The following is a 22,151-nucleotide window of genomic DNA, read 5'->3' on the forward strand; positions in this document are numbered from 1 at the left end:
AAATACTGGTTTCTGGGTACGGAACCCAACGACGAAACAGACCATTAATTATAAAAACGTATTTGTAAGTCCGCCCTGCGAACTGTGCGTGTCTCGCCATCTGTTCACAATAAAGATCTACTTGAAATAATAATGTTTAATGTGGTTCCCGCGCCGATGTCGCCGCGCCCTGCACTCGGCGCATGAATGCGGGAACCTCTCACACGGCGCGACTCCATTAGGCACGCACATGCCGGCGACACGCCGCCGTCGCTCGCGGCCGGCGCGCTAAAAGGTAACACTCGCTAGTTCTGAGAAGTGAGCCGTCGATACAACTCCTGCGTCGTAGCTTGAACACGGCCGCACTGTATACGGAGTGGCGCACACAGCCGCACTCAACCTCCCAGAATGCTGAAAGCGCTAGCGACGCCCGGCAGGCCGCGCTCGCATGCAGGCCGCGTACACATCGCAACCCTAAATATAGGTGGACTGCTATTCAACAAATCGAGCTGGACATAGACAGTTCATTAGCTAGTCCAAAAAAGTCCGCAAGTCCGCACGACATGAAAGGGAACGGTGAGCAACCAATCATTTTGGACCAATTACGAGGACACGCAAATGACAGGGCACGACTACTAGCATGGCCGACCGTGCACAGGTACACGCGATATTGTAACGCTACGCAAGCAATTAGCGATCCCGGCGAAGTCTCAATATTCTGGTAATGCACGGACTGAGCTGCTACGGACAATATTGTGGTAACTTATAGAAGTACACGGAGGTGTCGTGTTCCAAGGCTTGCGCTACACGTGTCACGTGACGTACTCCAAGATACTACAAAGTACCGTGTGAAGTACGAGCACTGACCAGGTCTCTATAGCGATACACATTGATACGGTACGTTTATGGATATGTTAGATATGTATTTGTTTTCAGTTAGGTACGACATTATATTTTTCATTTCTATGTAGCCGCTGTGGTAGCCTTTAGAGCCTTGGATACTAGAGTCATGAAAGTTTTAAAACAGCCTAACAAACAATATGACGAGAAGTTCGAACCAAACAACTGACCGACCAAGTCGCCTAATTTGTACAAGGCTACAAGCACAGCAGAACGACTTGGGCAACGCACCCCCTCTCTTTGTTTGCGTTTGTCCCCGAGAGTAACTCGTCGCATCGCGTGCCATCGTTCGTACAAATTACAGACGGAGACCTCCTAGAACTGTACACTGTACTCTACAGTAAAGAATTGACGCCGCCGCCGATGTGTTATCGACTAGAACAGTTCGGTTTATGTGTGCGACAAAACATTGTGTTGACTGCATGGTGCCCTCAGCCTAGCAATATGTCGTGGCGGTCTGGCGGTAATTAAATCGCGCACTTCCGTTACGTAACACACATACACATCATGTACGTGGCCCAATGTAGGGGGCGCCACTATCTCATAATGGCTCTTATCTCAGTAATCGCACACATGACACTTTTTACACTAGCCGTCGTCTCCGAGGTTCAGTTAGATTAACTAGAACGATGTTATACATCAGGTACTCTGTACAGTGGAGTGTAGAACCGGCTCGGCGCGGCGCCGCGGGCCGACCGCCAGCGTGTAGGCGAGGTGCACACTGTACACTCTGCACAGGCACGTTGATGCTGGCGAGTATTATCAGACGGATAGATTCCATGCACTATTACTGTTAAATGATTTAACAAAACTATGATTATCTATTTCCTGGTAACTTTGAGAGTAATCGCAGGAGCATTAGCGTCGGTGGCGGCGCGCCTGTACGCGGCTGAAACGATAATTTCCTAGTTGGGCGCGTCCAATTTGAGTTGTGGCTAATGTCGGCCGCGTCCGGTGCTCGGGCGCGCGTATCAAAACTCCATTAGACGACGAACGCACGGCGCACGGCCGGTGCCGGTACCCAGCAGGCCGCGCGCTGCTCCTCGTACTAAGTGCCATTTCTCGAATATCGATCATCTTAAGCCAGCAGTCGCCGCGCCCGCCGCCGGCAGGTCACTGACGTTAGCATGCATGTCACGTCCGGACTCGAACCAGCTCTTGTGTTACAACCGTTGGGAGTTTCTTAACCAGCTACATAGGTATATGTATGATGTGTCTCTGTGAGTAGATACATAGTACATTGCTACGACACTTACGTTCATTTTGTCAACGTTAGAATTATGCTCATTTTCATTAACCTCTCTTTGTTACGGTACCTAAGCTAAAATAGGTGAAGTACACCAAAACGTACTGGGATATGTTTAGGTGCTCCCTCTAAGAAATGGTTTATATGTACATCATACATACTGCTGCACAGTGCAGCCTGTGCAACGCAACCTGGCAGCAGCGCGGCTCTAAGATTTCAAGTGAACTGATAGAAACGGTTGCAGCGTCGGACCACATAATGTACCTATAGTACAACGTAACAGATATTTACTAACAACTCTGGTCCGCTCGTCATTGAAATATAAATATGTCAGCTAACGTAAGAAGCATCACTGTTACGGTTTAGCTTAGTAAATGACGTAGTTAGTTATGGGCTGGGGCTCGCCTTAATTGGTAGAAGCCGAGCAAGAGCATGACGTTAGCGCCGCCGGTCATTATACTCGCGGCTCGCGGCGCGCAGTGATTCATTTACAAAGTGAATTTAATTAAAGCGCATTGTGTTGCGGCCGCCCCGACCCGGGCACGGCGCGGCACGGCGCTGCCGGCCCCGGCCGTGCACACACATCGGGACGAGCCACAATGTGCCACCACTAGTAATAATAATTCCGTGCCATTGTCATTCTGATCGTATCTTGTTACGACACTTCTCTGTACGGTTTTTAATGTAAAAAATCTTTTGTTGCCTCAGCATTACGCTTATACCGATACAAGTCGTCAGCCCTGCATTTGATATGGTTCGTCCGCCGTCCGTAACTAGAGGCAGTAAGGACAACACCATTGTACAGTACTAGGCACCTACTACGACGTAGTATTAGGAAAACGCATACTCTACTATAATTATTTATTTATTTTATTTTGATTTATAGCAATCTAATTTTCAAAAATATGTAGACGATTTGGTGTTGTACGCCCATATTGTTGTATGAATTATATACTTCGTAAAAAAAAAAACGGTCGAATTAAGAACCTCCTCCTTTTTTTGAAGTCGGTTAAAATAACATGTGAAAATCTGTAATTATATACAAATTCGGGGAACATATTACAACACTGTCATTGTTAATACCGAAAGTATCTGTATAGTGTGTGTGAGTGTGTGAATGACCAAAGAAACATTATGCTTGATTGTAAATGTAGTGCCGAGTGCTGAGTGAAACATTTCATGTATGTACATTATGTACGGGTGTACATCAGATACCTCGTTACTTTGAACGCTGTCAGAATTCAGTTATAACCATTACACGTTGCTAGCTACAACATCCAACATCTACTCACTGAATGTGTGCAATGTTACGCAGTGTGCTTGGACACATGTACTTCACTGGTACAACCTACAAAAACAGTTTGTTATCCTGTAAAATGAGAACGTTTGGTCGCAGTAACACATGTGTAATTAGTGTAGGTAGAGTCGCCCGCAGCGCGGCCGCGGCCCGCACGCTCGCCGGAATATTTCAGCGACTTGACACGATAACGTTACTGTGTATTTACATACACATGTGTAATGAGTGGAGAGCACAGTTCGCGTAACTATATCGTCACCGTACTTACTCATTCCCACGTTCCACAGAAACCTATAATCCTCAACCCTTGATGAATCGCATCAATTACATAAAGTATTGAAATATTTTCACGTAACGTTTAACTTAAATGTATCCTTACACACTTGACACTTGTGTGCGAGGTTCTCTAATTAAACTGTTTACGGGAAGGAAATCAAAACGTATGGGTTACTAACCTGTATATACCTATGTACTCAAGTACCTACGTGGAAATTATAATAAAAATGTCTGCTGTCCTTGTAAGTCATGTGACAGTCGGAGTGAACACTCCGAGATTCGCAAGAATAGAGGACACTCGGAGGCAGGGTGTCTGTCGCTGCTAGTGGTGCAGTGGGTGTCAATCTGACGCTGGTAGAGTGTAGCTAGTGTACGGTTCCGTAGTTTGTGGAGCGCCTCGGTGGCCCCGTGTGCCACTAATTGAGTTAGTCAGTAACCCGCCGCATCTATCGGTGAGTGCCGCCATTGGCCAGGTAGCGGCCATACGAGTAGTGTTCCCATTATAGTTACCCCATCAATCATTCCGTAGTTCTGCGTACCCATAACCTTGTCATTAACCGTGTTTTCAAAGGAAAGGTTCTCAATTCCAACTCGGAATATATTTATTAACCGACTTCATTTATGTTCAATGATTACACGAATACGATTTGGAGAAAAAAATCGATGAAAAGTAGTTTTAAATAATGTATTCAGAATGTTGTCGCTTGGTCATCCATAGGCCATAAGCAAACATCAAATCTATAATAATGATGTGTACTCTAACAATCCAAGAGAAATGTGACGAGGACAGCGACAGTGTAAGTAGCGGCAGGATGAGTGGGTTCTGGATATTGTGTCGATGCGTACGTTCTCCCCCCCCCCCCCCCCTCGGCTGGTTAGTGCCTGTAATTACACCTAACCTGCGTGTAATGTTAGCTACGAACTCAGGCAAAGAGAAACATTTGAGTATATTACGGAAATCTTTGTCTGATAAAACAAAAACAGGAAAGAACAGAGAGTTCAATAATTATTTCGCGTCAGATTATGGCGCCCAACGGCCCAAAGAAAGCAACCAATAATATAACGAATGCAGTCCCTCGGCACCCTCGGGCAGTCTATATGGGAGTAGACATCTTGGCGTACAGTTGCTGTGTGTAACTGAAGTAACAATAAAATGAAAGCATGGAATATGGCAGTCGTGAGATACACAAGATGGTCGCGGTGCGCTGATCTGTGTATAAAGGAACCCGATAGCGGGGGTCGAGCACTCGAGCCACATCAGCGATCAGATCTCCAGAGAACCAGTTCCAGCGGGCGGCGGGCCGGGGCTGCGAGCTCGGCAGCCGCGGGGCGGCGTGTGGGTCTGTGGGCACCAGGCAGGCGGCGGCCGAGCACATTCCGCGCCGGAGTGAGCCATACTTACGGAATCAACAATCGTTACGCTCGATACATAAGTACAATATGAATATATTTCAATTCAATCATCTGTGAATTAAATACACCGTGTGACGAATGTTTATCTTTCTTTAGCCATTCATTACAAAGAATATTGTGAAATTCTAAAGATTTTTATTCATATAAGTACAATGGACAGTAATGAATGGTCGGGATCTTGGCTCTACAACTTTGTTTGTGAAGTCGGCTCTACAGAGCTGCAGGCCCGCATTCAGAACGACCACACGGCGCCGGGCCCCGCGCTCGGGCCCCGCGCTCGGCGGCCCCGGGACCTCGGCGCGGAAGGGGAAGGAATATAATAATCTAATACGTTACGTTAATGTATGATACATTAACGTAACCTTGTTAATTTTTACATGTGTGTCCGCTGTGACTCATCGGGCTTCATTGTCTTATTTGCCTGTACACAGTGGCCGCCTCAACACATCAAGCCAGTCATAGAACTTCGTAATCTTGAATCATCTTCCGAATAGAGCTCGGTGTATGGCAATAAGCTACCTAGTGACTCACTACTGGCGGTAAATGGATAGACCCAGTCGTGCGTCGATAGGGACCCGCTCGTCGGGAGAATAAAAGACCTGATGTTATGTTATGTTCTTATAGAATTCACTTCATACACACACAATGACGCTAAATAAACCATTAAATGCGTTTCACAAATACGCCAGTAAACACAAATAAATAACATGAACGCATCGATGATGCGCCTGCGCTCAGCGCGCCGCTGGGACCCTCGCGTTGTTTTATCTACGTTTATAAACACAAACACTCCCAGACTAGGAACAACGATTCGTGGCCCACACAACATATAGCAGTTTGGTGCGGGAATTGAACCTGTGACACGCTGCAGACCAGTTGCAAGTACCCAGAGCATACGTTAATTGTGATACCTGTTGCAATAATGCATATAGTAGATATATAGGTATACAGGTTAAAAAGATATGTATTGTACATTGTAAGAATCAGCACTATTAGCGTGGTCCAGCTCGAGTGATGTGTGTGTGTGTGACTCAGTTGCTGGCCAGCCCGCTGTACGTGCTATGTCGGTGGTTGCATGGTCTGGCCGCCTGTGTCCGAGCTCCACTGTGTAAAGCCGCCGCCGGCTACTGCTACACTACTACATGCAAGTGGAGCACAGCTGGACTGCACTTCTTAGATATAAGTACCAACCTTCAGTTTTAAATTTATAATTTTTATATGGAAACGATTGTGTTGTTTTTCAGAGTAAATAATACCTAATGCTTTTCAAATATTTAGGAAAGGTCCTCACATCGCTCCTGCCGGGACCCAGCCAATACGTACTTACTAAGTACAGTGGGTTGCCAAATTAATAGGGACAGTCGCATTTTTTATCATATTTTTTCTTCAGGCGCGTTTGACTGCTATTTTAAGTGGTGTAAGTGGTCCAGGAATGATTTTTTATGTTCACAGCACTTCTATAAATCAACTTGAAAGTAAATTTCAAGTGTTATGAGATTTGTTTATTTTGTAAAAATATTTTATTATCGGGAGAGACACACAGTCCTTCACACGTGTAAAAGTGAAATACGTAACAAATTACTTTAAAAAGTTATTTTGTGTTTTTGTGAAATAATTATTGACTGCAAGTAAGTATTACTTTATTATTATTAAACCTTAACTATTTTGGGGCTGAATTTAGGACGAAAATAATATAATTTTTAATTTTTACAGCATTAACTATGGGTCGAGGGGTAGATTTGACTCCAAGGAAAAAGTCTGAGGTTAAAACCCTTCTCATGCACACAAATCATTCCCAGAGGAAGATAGCAGAACTGGCTGGTGTTTCTAAGTCTGCAGTAAATAAAATAAAAATAAATCTAGATCAAGATCAGCCACTTTCGCCAAAAAGAAAAGGCAATTGTGGAAGGAAACGGATTACAACACCGCGGTCCGATAGAAAAATCCGGGATATATGTTTACAAAACAGAAAGAAAAGTGCTGGATTGTTAACCCAGATGGTACAGGAGTCTGGAATACAGGTTTCTAAGAGAACTGTACAGCGGAGGTTGGCAGAGGAAGGCCTGACCGGTCATCGTCCAGCTAAAAAACCGCGACTGACAGAGGCGATGAAGAAGAAAAGACTTGCTTGGGCTCGTGAACACCGTCTGATGAGTGTTGAAGACTGGAGCAAGGTCAGTTTTAATGTCAATTTATATTATTTATTAATGTAATGTTATATTATTCAAAAACATTTTCATAAAAGTTATAAATATTTGTTTTTCAGGTGTGTTTCTCAGACATTTGAGATTCTAGCCGACAAAAGCAACTTTGTCAGGCGGCGCCCAGGCGAGAAATTTCACCCTGACTGCATTGTGGAACGCGTTAAACACCCTGTTAAAATTATGGTATGGTCCGTCATAAGTTCTAAAGGGGTTGGGCGTCTCTACATTGTCCAGGGAACCATGAGACAGGACCAATATAGGCAGGTCCTAGAAACTCGCTTGTTGCCGCAACTCCGGGAATGGTTCCCAGAGGGGGAGGAATTCATGTTTATGCATGACTCAGCACCATGCCATAAAGCAAGGAGTGTGACAAAATTTTTAGCAGACCACAATATACCAGTTTTACCTTGGCCTGGCAATTCTCCAGATATGAACCCAATTGAAAACCTATGGGAAATTACTAAGGCGGAAATTGCCAAGGAAATGATAACCACCAAGGTAAAACTGATTGAAAAATTAATAAATGTGTGGCACCATAACCCTAAAATAAAAGAAAGTGCCAAACAGTGCATAGAAAGCATGCCAAGGCGGATCGAAGCACTAATTCAGGCTAAAGGAAATGTCACAAAATATTAGCAATATCTGTATGCCATTCTTATAATACCTGTTAAATTTTTTTTATTACCTAAACATTATATTTTTTTTGTTTAAACTACTTGTAAGATATGTGTCTAGGATTATTAAATGTAATTATAATTCAAAACAACGTTTTTAATTATTTATGGACCAATAAAATGTAATAAACCGATATTTTGCGACTGTCCCTATTAATTTGGCAACCCACTGTAATATCCCTCTCTACAGTCACTTCAGTGGCACTTCCCAATTGCAACGTTCAAAACAATAGCCAGCTGGCTCCGGCATCCGGCGGCCGCACGCACACACACACACACACACACACACACACACTGCGTGCGAGTGCTGCGTGCACACGCACTGTGCGGTGTGCGAGTGTGTGTGTGACGTCACTGTACGCTACTTGTTCACGTGTGTGAGTCGCGCGGGCCACAGTGCCCCGCGCCGCTACGTCTCGCCTTACTTACTCTCTCGCAACACGTACCGCCATCTGTCGGCAAATATGTTCATCTGCAATCGGATTGCCTCTGAAAAACACTGTAAATACAAGACGTGGCAGGACTGACTGACTTCTTACTGAGTGATACTTTGTTGTAACGGGAACTAATGAATTAGGTCCGGGGAGTAGCACGCAGTGTACTTATAGGTGTGTACGGTACGACCAGCGATATGTTTACCCAACTGCCAATAGAGTTGTGATCGTAATGAGAGCCATAATAAACAGGCGTAAAGATAGCGTCTTACCTAGTTGATATTAGAGAATAAAGCATGTTTGGATAAAAAGAGATTTGCCTCATTTTGTATTGATGTACCTAATCGTTCGGCCCGCACGTCAGCACGCGACGTGGCTGGAGTGTTGTGTCCGGCCCCTGACACAGAGGGCTGAGCAATGTCGTGCAGGCGTACATTCAACTGTCTCAGAATCCGAAAGCAAATCAATAAAAAATAGATAGACAGAGTAGTTATTATACAATCTGGAGCCGACGGCGACGGGACTATGAGCTAGCGAACACGGGGCGGAGAGGACAGTCACCCCCGGCCTCAGCGCGCCCCCGCCCGCGCCCCCGCGCCCCGCGCCCGCCCCGTCCGCTGAGTACCATTAATCAGCCGTCATGGACACGATGTGCTGCCCCGGATATATTGATGAGCTCTGATGGAATATAAATGGCTTGAGAAACGTGATATTTTACCAAATTGCTGCTCCAACTAAAGCGAGGTTAATGAAATTGTACGCCCCCAAAAGGAAAACTATCAATCTGAATAGTTTATGCAGAGCGAGTATAGCTAGTGTAGCTAGTGTAGGGCCGCTCCGACGTGGCCGCGGAACGAACCGCTCTAACTGTTGTTGTAATCGTCGACCTGGCGACAGCGACGTGGCTGAGCACTACACTTCGCTTCGCTAATAAAAAAGAAACGCTGTCCCGATTGTTTATTTTCTCCTGTGTCGTGGGTGCGTGTCCAAACATAATTCCACATGCGCATCACACCCGAAAGTACTAACATTTTGTGGACCACAAAAAATTACATAAATAATAGTTGCGTGCGGAATTCGAACCCGCGATACTTTGCCAGCAACACTAAACGTGCTGCGTGAACTAGTCGGTGGAATATTGTTAAATCTATTGTTAATTGGAATATTGTTAATCTCTCGATCTGGACTGTGGTAATACTTTAGTGGTCGTTTGTTTAATAAAGTAATCAAGAATTTTAACTGCTTTGTTTAAATCTGCAGCTAGGTAAGTATAGGCACACTCTGCCCGGCGCGGGACGGTCGCCGCAATTTATGCGTCTGGTTATGCAAGTAATTTAGGTATATACCCACTGTACAAATGGCTGTCTAACTTGATGCTTAGCAAACCTCGGCATCACTCCTTCCAGCCTGACTAAGCATAGATGAGTGGCGGCCTCAAGCGGCCAGTAACAGAAACACTACTCAAAATGTGAAGTAATAGACTGATAAACCTCGGAAAAGTGTAACTAGATGGCGTTGTATACAGAGAAAAACGAAAGCTGCTATTTGATATGGTTTAAAACAAATAAAACATCAATATTTTACAAACAATCACTTAGGTTAGGCATCTAATATCACAGACAGAATCACAATATTATATATTACACAGCAGCGAGGCAGCCGGTGCCCACACGATCGAGCAGATCTCGTCTTCTTTATGTTGGACCCTCGCGGAGCACCTTGTAGCCAGTGGTTTATTGGTTTATTACATCGTCACGTCTCTGCGCCTCGGAATGGCCACCGCAGTAAGTTGAACGGGTTGAACACTTGCAGCTGTGGTTCCGGCGCGGCGGGCTTGTACTTAGACTTGTAGAGGAACATGCCGTGCTCGTCGCTGCTGCACGAGTACCCCACCGCCGTCTCGTTGCCGCTGCATTCGTCCCGCAGCAGCTCCTCCCAACTGGAACATCGCCGGCCCATTAGCGACTTTTCGTTGACCGCTGAAGCGGAGTAAAGCTTCCAGGCCTGGGCGTGGTCGCACTCGAGGCTGATGCTCCTGTCCTGGCACTCGGGCTGGCGGCCGCGCACGCCGTTCACATACACGTCGGCGTGCCCCAGCGGCTCCTCTATGCCGAGCACGCCGGTGCTGGAGTGTATCACGTGCACGAACTGCGCGTCGTCCCGCGCCAGCCGGTACTCGGGCCGCGCGAAGCACGGCCGCGCAGGGTCCAGCGCTGTGATCCGGCCCAGTGTCGTGTTTAGTTTATTTCTCACCAACTTTCCAGTGAACCCGGCGACATGTGCTCCCAAACTGAAGCCTATCAGGTGGATCGATGACACCGGGTATCCTGATTTATGTAACTTCTTTATGAAACCGAAAAGTAAATGCGAGAGGGGAGGTACGTTAGATACGGCGGTGACGTAACCTCTACAGAAAGACAGTCGAGTGTCGAGGAGGTGCACGGAGGAGTGCTTGGTCATGAGTGCGTTGACGATGGCCTGCGAGGAGGGATCGTCCGGCGTGTTCCACCAGCCCGGCACGTACAGCACCAGCGCGTCGGAGGGCCGCAGCCGCGCGCGCGCCGCCGCCACGCTGAGCGCGCGCCGCCCGCCGCGCCAGAACTTCACCACCTGCGTCGCCGGCAGCTCCAGGGTCCGCGTGCGGGAGAACAGCAACTGCTGGGGCACCGCCTCGCCTGCAACATTCATGCACCACTTGTACAACATAACATAATAACGAATCTATACTATATTAATGGTCAACTGGAACGTGACACAGTTAGCACCGTGTTTCCAACTCCCTACTTTAAAATTAGTTTTTATTGTAATTCAGTTATCAATAACAGTGAACTTGGTGAAACTCTTTTTTCAATAGTTTGTGACATTGGAATTACGTATTGTGTTGTTCAAAAAACGATCCTAAATAATAAAACAGTAAATAATTTCTATATCAACAAAAGTGCAATATCATAGTGTCAACTTTACAAGTGCGCTTGAATTTCGCGGTTAAGTGCGTGCATTAAGAACGATAATAGCTTGAGCTGTCAATAGGATTGCCCGCGAACGTTTGACAAGGGCGCGTTCCAGTATCAAACTATGTTGACATCTGTTGCATCCTAGTGGTGCGTTTACGAAGCTTGTTGTATGACAACTGGATACTAGTCTTTTGGACAGCAAAAAAAAAAAAAATGTCCAATACCAAGAAGTCTTCGGGGGCACTCTCCCAACACCAATCGGATTCATTAAATGTTACTCTTCGGACCAGTAAAAACAAAATAGAAAAAATGGATTCCAGTGCAAATACTATCACAATGGATTCCATACCACAAAAAGTATTGCGTGAGATTATTCGTGATGAGATCCGATCCTCCATAAAATCTACGATTGCTGAGTTAGTCACCGATCACCTTAGGAACATTAATGAAAAGTTAGACGGTTTTGAAAAATCCCTTGACTTTTATAACAAGCAGTACGAGGAAATTAAAAGTAAAGTTCAGGAAAAGGATGCAATAATTGAGAAATTGGAAAAAGACAATGTGCAACTGATTACCTCTCTGAAGGACTTGAGTGTCCGTGTCAACTCAATAGAGCAGAATATGCGCGAATGCAATGTGGAATTGAATGGAATACCTGAACATCAAACGGAAAACCTTGCCAATCTTACGCTGCAGTTAGCAAAAACAGTAAATTGCCCTCTCCAAATCGAAGATGTGTTAAATGCCACCAGAGTAGCGAAGTTAAATAAAAATACAGATCGCCCTAGATCAGTGGTTGTTAAACTCCGAACCCGAACAGTGCGTGACAGTCTTTTGGCTGCCACATTCAAATACAATAAGGAACACCGCGACGACAAATTGTCAACACAACATCTGGGAATTGGAGGGAAACCTGGGCCTGTGTATGTCTCTGAGCACCTTAGTCCTACCAATAAACACCTGCATGCAGCAACGAGACTGAAAGTTAAAGAGTTGGACTACAAATTTGTCTGGGTTCGAGACGGTCGCATATACGTCAGGAAGAATGAAGCATCCCAAGCCATACATATACGTAGTCTGCATTGTATGGCATTGCTCAAATAAGGCTTGCGATCACCCAATAGGTAGTGATTACTGCAATATCTGATACATTCACTCCGATCAGTATTTACTACCAGAATGTTCGTGGTTTGCGGACTAAGACAAACGAAGTGCACAATAAAATCCTTGAAAACAACTACGATATATTAACGTTTAGTGAAACATGGCTGAACTCAAATATATTGGACCGGGAGATCGTTGACCAGCGATATGTGGTCTACCGAAGGGACCGTAAATTGACTGAAGGCGGCAAATTGGATGGTGGAGGAGTATTGGTAGCTGTATCCAGAAAAATACTATCATACCGACTTACAAAGTGGGAAAGCGACTGCGAGGATATTTGGGTCGTCATGGAGAGTATCAAGAATAACAAAGTTAGTAAAATTGCAATATGTTTAGTCTATTTACCACCCCCTGTAAAATACGAACATCTCAATAAGTTCCTCGACAATGTGAACATTGTATCTTTAAATGTTGATGACATTATTATAATTGGTGACTTAAATTTAGGTTTTATCGATTGGGGAGATAGTAACTTGTTTTCAGCCATACATAACACTGGCGATAATCACCAGCAAAGACTGATGTCAGAAGTGTTAGATTTTATAGCATTGAATGATTTGCAACAGAGAAATTATATAATCAATAATGATAACAAAATATTAGACCTTGTATTGACTAACATAAGCTGTACAGTCTCAAAAGCTGATGCTCTAAGTAAGGTTGATTTATATCACCCCACTTTGCAAATTGTCTTAAATTTATCAGCCCACCCCCCGCAGTTACCTAAACCCCGAAATGATTTAAATTTTTATAAGGCTGACTACGATAAAATATTGTCTAACTTGAATTGCGTGGATTGGTCGAGATATTTTGGTCCGTGTAAGAATGTTGACGAAATGGTTGCTTTTTTTTACGATAAAATAGGTGTAATCATCGGGGAATGTGTTCCTAAACGTAAGACCCGCCTAAATTCCCATCCAGTATGGTTCACAAGAGATTTGATCTGTCTTCTAAAAGAAAAAGAAAAAATTAGGCAGAAGTCTCGTAAATTCAATAATCCTCGTGACAAGATTGAGTTCGATATTCTCAGGAACAGATGTGAAAGGCTGATGCGAAGCTGTTACACTAGGTATATTGGGTCCATTGAACGTAACTTAAAGAAAAACCCAAAATTATTCTGGAGCTACATCAAACATAAAAGGTCGGGTACAGGTATCCCTACAACCATGCATATTGGCCAACAGTTTGCATCCTCAAATAGCTCTGATATCGCCAACTTATTTGCAACTCACTTTAGCTCTATCTATACCAATTCATCAAAAACAATCTCCCCTTCAGGTGTTCCTTCTAATGAGTTGTCTGTTTGCGAACCCAATAATTTTTCTTCAGTACTATTGTCTCAGGCAGAGGTTGTACTGGTCTTGAAGCACTTGGATCCTAACAAAGGTGCGGGGCCCGATGGAATACCACCGATCTTCATCAAACGATGCGCTGCTGCTTTGTCTTATCCTCTCACGGAAATCTATAATAAATCGCTTTCCAGCGGATATTTTCCCCGACAATGGAAGTTGGCACGCATAGTTCCGGTCTTTAAGAAGGGGGATAACGGTGACGTAAAAAATTACAGACCCATATCAATACTGTCGTGCTTTTCTAAAGTCTTTGAGTCCTTAATCTGTCCAATATTGACTAAGATTACTAAGTCACATATTAATATAGCACAACATGGTTTTCAAGTGGGTAAATCGGTGGACACAAACTTAATCTCTTACATTACGCCAATATTTGAAAGTGTCGATAGCGGCCAGCAAACTGACTCTGTCTATACCGATTTTGCCAGTGCATTTGACCGAGTTGATCACCAGATCCTCATTGGGAAGCTGCGGACTCAGTATGGGGTCTGTGGAACTATGCTAGGTTGGTTCGAGTCTTATCTTGTTGATCGTGAGTATGCTGTGGTAGTTAATGGTCACGAATCCAGGAGTTATCTCGCCAGCTCCGGTGTTCCACAAGGCTCCCATTTGGGTCCGGTACTGTTCCTATTGTTTATCAACGACATTGTTAAGGAAGTACACAACTGTAATTGTTCCCTTTTTGCCGATGATATGAAAATATCGCGACAAATAAACTCAAAAGTTGATATGGAGTTGATGCAAGCTGATCTCGACCGCATTTATATGTGGTGTATTAGAAATAATATGAAGTTGAATGCGGGAAAATGCCAACATATCCGCTTCACTAGAAAGAAAAAAATCACACCAACTCAATTCCATATTAATAATGTTGTAATAGATGTCACGCGAGTAGTACGGGACTTGGGGGTAATCTTGGACTCTGAACTTAGTTTCATACCACATTACGATAGCACAGTCAAAAGATCTGCTAAAATGTTGGGCTTCATCTTGCGGAATACCAGGGATTTTAACAGTATTTCATCAAAAATATTACTTTATAATTCATTAGTTCGTAGCATACTTGAATTTGGTAGCGTTATTTGGAATCCTCAGTATGCTGTACACACGCAACGGATTGAGTCAATCCAACGGTCTTTCACCCGACATCTAGCGTACATTAGTCCTGGAATCAGTGCCAGATGCCCCTACAATGATAGACTGTCACACTTCAGGATGAAAACCCTCCAGCGGAGGCGACAAATGTTGGATTTAGTTTTCCTTCAAAAAGTCGTTAAGAACTCTGCTCTATGCTATGGTTTCTTGGATCGCATAGGGATATCTGTTCCAAGACCAAATGCCAGGAGAATATGTCAGTCCTTCTTTAGTGTCCCCAGATCTAGAACAAACTTGGGATCGCGTGCCCCTGTGGTTAGATTAACATCCACATACAACCAGTTTTGGCGATTATACGATCTGGACATTTATCACGACCGACCCACACTTTTCCGATCCAAAATAATAAAAAAAAAATATGAATAATGTTCCAATTTAATTATTATGTTATGTTTTGTTACTTGCCTTTAATTTTATATTAATTTTATAATTTTCCTGTTTTTATGTTAATTTAAAATATTTTTTAATTTTATAGTTCCTATTAGACTTAAGTACAAAATATTGTTAATTGCATTGTATTTATATTATTATTTAATTTTATGACATCTAACTGTGTTAATTTTATGAATGTGGTGCATGTCTGTAATTGGCATAAGCACATGATCTTGTGTCTTCATCTTGTCTTACTTTAATGCTGGTGTTTATTCTGTTGACGTGCCTTATAATAATAAATAAATAAATAAATAAATTAATATTATAAAGCTGAAGAGTTTGTTTGTTTGTTTGTTTGAACGCGCTAATCTCCGAAACTACTGGTCCGATTTGAATAATTCTTTTTGTGTTGAATAGTGCATTTATCGAGGAAGGTTATAGGCTATAAAACATCACGCTATGACCAATAGGAGCCAAGCAGAGCAGGTGAAACCGCGGGGAAGTAGCTAGTAATTAAATAAAAAGCCAGTTGAATGAAGTTTGAACATCACGATATTATAGTTGTCATCGAACGAAAGAAAAACCAAACGATGTTTTAAGTAAATTCTATTGTCCAATAATTATACGTAGCATTTATTAGGTCAGAGATGGAACCTCTACGTAACAAGGTGAAAATTTTTTTGTCACGTTTTTTTCAAGAAATTTACAGGTGGATGTAGTGATATTCAAATAATAAATATACATTTTTGGTACTTCGTTAAGGAAAATGCCACATGCATTTTCCGAACTGGATTTTGTGTACATAACTCTGAATCTTTAATGTTATTCATATCTGAAAATAGCGACAGGTTTTGTGATCAATGACGTGCTCAAATTCCAATTCCCGCGTGCCAATGGTTCGCCACCCCTGTATAGGTTGTCCCTAATATTGAAGATATGTAATAATTAGAATTTGATGTTTATCACATTTGTCGACGAACACAATGTCACGTCGACGCATGTGAATGTGCAGCAGTGGCGCGCAGGTCAAGCGATGTCGGCGACACGACAGTCGCCGCCCGCGCCGTGGTGGGGACTCTGTTGTTGTTCAGCTCACTGACACTGACCTTTGCCGGCTCATTCTAAGATTACATCACAAATTCCGACCGATTATTACGTCTTAATATAATATGTATTAATTAATTTACATGAGGTATTAATAAACTTCTGTAGATTATAGTTTTATGATTAATTACTACAAATTATTTATAATAAAAACATACAAAATGTAAACACAATGTGGTGGAAGCTAGTCCAGAGACGGACGCGTAACAATCTACGTCCCCACTAAGTTCGGGTCTGCGGACGGCGAGCAAGGGTAGCTCGCCGCCCGACCAGAACCAGACCGCACGCATAGAGCCATTAGACCACCACAGATGGGGCCCAGTAGGGTCGATGCCCAATCCGGAGCTGCGGACTACCTAGCGGTAACCGGGGCTCCAGCTCGACAAGCAGGAGTAGGAACGGGACGGAGAGATACAAATAAATATAAATACTAGTTGTAATCCATCCTGTACATTGCGGACTACATAATACATATATACTTGCTTCATTACCTACATTTTTGAAGGGGATGGATAGTCACCGGCAGGCGGACTTTATTCAATTGCTGCATGATTAAGTACTCTTATTTACTTAATTTTATTACATGTACAGATATTGACATAAAATTGCCATACGATGCAGTTGAGTCAATCAAATACATCCGCAGACCCGCGAATGGTGGTCGGAGATCATCGCGCGATCCTCGACACCTGGAGTGTCTTCTGCGACGGCTGGGGCGTGAGAAGGAGAAGGGTCCACGTTGTCGTTAGCTATGCATGGCATGACTGTTTAGCAAAAGGGGAGACGAGTAAACAGTTCCCCTCGCCGCGCGCCATGCCCTGAATCGCTGCCGGCGATAAGATGCTGATATAAAAAAATATGGATGCGCTACCTTCCCGGAAATGGACACACTACACTCATTTTTTTCGCATATAATATGTCTGTCATGTTAATGGCAAATAATTCTTTTTGAAATCATCTTCCTTAGAGTGAGTGAACGCGTTAAGCAGCTTATAGGCCGTTCACTTCTCGCGACAGCAGCAGGCTACTTAGTGGACGACTCGCGGGTCGCGACCACTGCACCACTCACAGCCGCACAGGACTCGTGCAGTAACCACACGATGTATTATTGCCACTAAATAGTTTTATTGTTTAAATCCCAGCTGGACGCCGCATCTACTATTGCAATCAGGTGTTCGTGTAGTCTGTCGTTACTTGTATCTCATTCGATGGGCGCATAATTATCATTATTATATTCAATGAACTTGGGTAAATGGACGTGGACTGATAATATCGTTTGTACACTTTTCCATTTCCAAGGGTTTAGTTCTATAGTTCTGTTGAATGGATTTTTTCACAAAACTTATAAATTTTCACTGTCTTCCATGATTTAATGGAAGATTATGATTCTGTACAATTGTACAATTGGCATGTTTTGAACAATTACTTATTATTACTATACTGTACTTGATAGCACTCACGTTTTCTCTAACAACCAATTTAGTTACTCTAACAACAAAGCATAAGCATCGGTCTAATACAAATTATAACTGTTTGACTAGGAAATGAGATGGGAGCACAGAGCACATCACATGCGGAGCACTAGACACACGTACAGCTTGCTGCGGCGGCCTTCACCAGGTCGTCGAAGTGCGCGCTGAGGAAGGGCGGCAGTATGGCGCCCAGCACGGAGAGCGAGTCCGGGGGCGGGGGCGCGGCCAGCGCCAGCGCCGCCAGCCCGAGCGTCGTGGTCGCCAGCGCCGCCATCCGCGCGCGTCGCATGCCCACCACTGCGCCCGCGCTTACGTAACTCTTCGTTATAAACAACACCGACCATCGCCCGAACTATACCCTTGATACTGAACCACGGACGCGCGCCCACACCTACACGGCGCGAGAAGATCCACTCTTGATCACATCCAATAACTACCGCTCACAATAATAGTCGCACTCATTGGCGAATGTTTAAACAAAACCAATGTGTTGCCTGTGTAATAGTTACCTGTGTACATATTTTGAGCTTACACAATTTCAGTGCACTAATTATTTGTCTTGTCGTACAAAATTCGTAATTATTAAAAAAAAATCTCGACAGTTTGAACCTTCTGCGTTGTACCGCGCGTGGTGCGCGGGCGCGGGGCGACTGATGTGAATTTAGCAAGCAATTTATTATGCACGGCTATTGTGTATTTATATAAATCATAAGGTTTTTGTTAATGTTGTTGGCTTGTTCCGTCGCTACTAACATAACAAGCCACTACTGTAATGGCTTCAGATAGCGCAGTTGTCAGTCGTTTGTCACTTCCGACGGATTTCTGGTAAATTATTTGCTGAACTGTATAATCACTGCACACAGCCACATATTTGGTTTTATTGGCCACATTGTACTTGCTCGCCAATTACATATACTTTCAACCACCCCTATTACATTACCGATTATGGGACTACGCTTGAACAGAGGCCGGGCTCGCGAGCTGCGCTCTCGGATAAACCTGATACTTTTATACTGTGATCTTTAAACCTGAGTCCTGCAGTGGACTCCACGGGCTGTTGATGATGATTTAGCTTGCAGCGGGGCTCCACGTCCATGTGCACAATCTGCAGGTTTCGGCTCCGGGTGCTCCGCAAAACTACTTTATTTTATTTACATTTAATGAGTACATGTATGGTAATGAAGTTGTCGGTGTTTGTGATTCATTACGCGCTGGACGGGTACAAATGTTACCTGTGGTTGGTTCCTGCCGTACTTTCAAGCCAACTCAAACATTCATCTGTTAGGTACCGACTAACCGTAAAAAAAGAATTCCTTATTTTACTACTAAAACTACCGTTACTAAATGCGTAAAACCTGAATCAATCCTGATCTTCGAATATTTTACCCAAACATGGAACCGGTACGTTTAGTTTCTGCATATATAGAAATCAGATTACCCTTGATTGTACATGTAATAATATGTATTGTATTGCTTGCATTGTATCTAATCGTTGCGGTCACGTCCCGGTCGACATCACGTTTTCTATGCCTAAGTTCATCTGGAAATATATGCTGACTCATAACTTCGTGTGTTATGCCCGAGTAGCAACTGTCCACGCTACAACATTTACGTGACAGTACGCGGAGCGACACTTGCATTCTCCACGTACGTTCACATTCCCCGCGACTCTTTACAAACGACTCCCCATACATTATACATACAAACTCAAATCCCATCAAGTATTGAAACCTCGCCAAATCGAAATTGCGGTCGAGAGCTCGATATATCAAAAATCGCGAGCGCTCGATACCCGCGCGGCGGGCGGCGGTTGCCCGCGGCCCCGCATACAAAGCGACGGGTTAAGCCTATGTGGGCAATACATGCCCAGGCACAGTACATAGCACTGCAGGGCACATAGCGGCCGGAACTATTGTAGCCCGTTAGCTGAACTGCACTGACACCAATTAATTCGGCACTTGTCCAAAACAAGGCAGTGTGCTTTGCTAAAACGATGCCCACTTTTATAGTTGTCCGTGAAAATGTATATCAATTAGTGTTTAGTGGTAGCACACGTTTAGCTCCAGACACACTGAGGAGCTGTAGAGTACACAGTCGGCAGTCGGCAGCCGGCAGTGGGCGCGCAGGTGTCGATGCTCTCGAGTAATGAGCCATCAGTACGGCAGTCACGTTGTGCGTCACTCAGGGTATGGGATGATTAGCCATTAAACATACAGGCTATGGCCGCCGCCGACTTTCCCCGTTACAATAAGAGTAGTAACGATAGAACACTTTTCTCACAAGCCTACGTGGGGCTCCTAACAAATTACATAGTGGTTTCCTTCGTCTGCTGACTTGTTAACATAAATAAAGCAGAAGGCAGAAGCCGCAGACCCATGTAAGCGGCGAGACAGATGAGGATATGCAAGACCAGTAGCGACCGGATCACTCACTCGCTGGTTAAGCCGGCACTATCTGGATAGGTACGTATTTTTTTAGGTAAACTATTCAATGCCTTCTCCTGCCTTGGGTGAGGCGAGATTGAGTGTCAGACTCTTACTGACTAAAAACCACCCCGTTCCTACTCCTGCTTTTCGACCCGGAGCCACGGTAAACCCGCTAGGTAGTTCGCAGGTCAGGTGGATAGTCCGTAGCTCCGGGACTGACTACGTATACGAATTACAATGCTAATTATAAAGTCATATTTTTAATGGAATGAATGTTTGTCGCAGTAGCGCAACTGTAGCGAGACAGTAAACATACAATATTATGTTTAAGGACATCAGATATCGAGCTACAATATCGACACGATTCTACGGAGAGTCGACCTCAGTATTTGAAGAGCGTTAGTGACCGGAGTCCGGAACCAATCCACTGCATCTGTTCACTATTACTATTGTCGGTATTCACTTTAAGGTGAACTGGTTTGAGCCAACTGACATAGATCTCGCAGAAGGTCAATGACTCAATCTAAATGTATTACATCATGGAAGAATAACCTTTGCCAGTTCCAAATGTGTAGAGTTATCGAACGGAATGCAATAGTTGAGCACATTACGCGAGGAGGCAGGCAGGCGGCACCACGTCCTCGCTCCTCCATAGCAATATCTGCGGCGCGCGGTGCGATATGAGATTCCGATGTGATACACTCCCGCCTCGTCCATCACGTACGGGCGGTACTTCACGCAACGCTACACACAGACACACGAGTGCCGTCGTGTACTTGAGATGATGTTACAACCAAAATGCATTGGACATGGGCACCTTACTCTAATGACAAATCATATAAAATGAAGAGTTGAACATACGTACCATATGGTACGGGTGTATGATGGCCAAATCACAATGCGCTCTATCATGATGCGCCCAGGCAATGGCAGGCGTGAAGTTATCTTATATGGCCAATCTTATATGGTCTACACATGTATATGTTGGCTGAGGCGCTATGCGACACGAGTGAGAGTGCTGTGTATCCTGTGCGGTGCGGGAGTGCGCATTGTAGGGTCAGTACAATCGTGTTTCGTGAGACCGTTTGACCTCTCCCGAGCACTAGTTACTCGGCGCGCTGCGGTCGCGGGCCGCGGCACAAAGGAGTGTTGTTGCGAGCGTGCGGCGGCGGGCTGGCGCGGCGTCACGCGGCGTGGGCGCGGGCCCCGGCCGCGGGTCCCGCAGACGGCGGCGCTGGCTGGCACGCTCGGCACGCACCCGCCTCTCCCTCGCCCCCCCGCCCTCCGCCCGCTTCACATTCCCGCTGGCTACGCGACTGCACGAAGCAGCGGCTAAACATTTAAATTATGTTCCCTTTGAAATGTTATACATCTTTTTAAAGGAATTCTTATAGGTATACACAATTACATCACAGGCAGGCCGCGCCGCTCCCGTAATCTGCTTCAAGGATCGGGAGTGAAGTTGCCTCAGCGTCAACCAATACAATAAACGTTTAAAACAAGGATTATAACAATAAGATCGAGATGACAGCGAAAGTATACTTGTAGTAAAGTTACGTCAACCATCAGCAACCATTGGTTAATGTAATAGTGTACATACACAGGCAGGTACCTATGTAAGTACAGTGCCCGGCGATAAATATTGCACATCAACTTTTGCAAAGACATAATGTTGTTTTATTTGTGTACAAACAATATTTTACGATCCGAGGAGAGTGCTAGATTCGTT

General features: G+C 44.4%; 1 protein-coding gene across 1 annotated transcript; it reads right to left on the bottom strand.

The window, feature by feature from the left end:
- Nucleotides 1-9,962: 9,962 nt before the first annotated feature.
- LOC118275811 (lipase member I) lies at nucleotides 9,963-19,330 on the bottom strand. The gene is made up of 2 exons (XM_035593895.2): nucleotides 18,120-19,330; nucleotides 9,963-11,098 (listed from the first exon to the last, which is right to left on the bottom strand). The coding sequence occupies exons 1-2, from the start codon at nucleotides 18,283-18,285 to the stop codon at nucleotides 10,176-10,178; spliced, it is 1,089 nt and encodes a 362-aa protein (XP_035449788.2). The 5' UTR covers nucleotides 18,286-19,330; the 3' UTR covers nucleotides 9,963-10,175.
- Between the last annotated feature and the right edge of the window lie 2,821 nt (nucleotides 19,331-22,151).

Source organism: Spodoptera frugiperda, chromosome 8, assembly GCF_023101765.2.
Source record: "Spodoptera frugiperda isolate SF20-4 chromosome 8, AGI-APGP_CSIRO_Sfru_2.0, whole genome shotgun sequence".
Classification (NCBI taxonomy): domain Eukaryota; kingdom Metazoa; phylum Arthropoda; class Insecta; order Lepidoptera; family Noctuidae; genus Spodoptera; species Spodoptera frugiperda.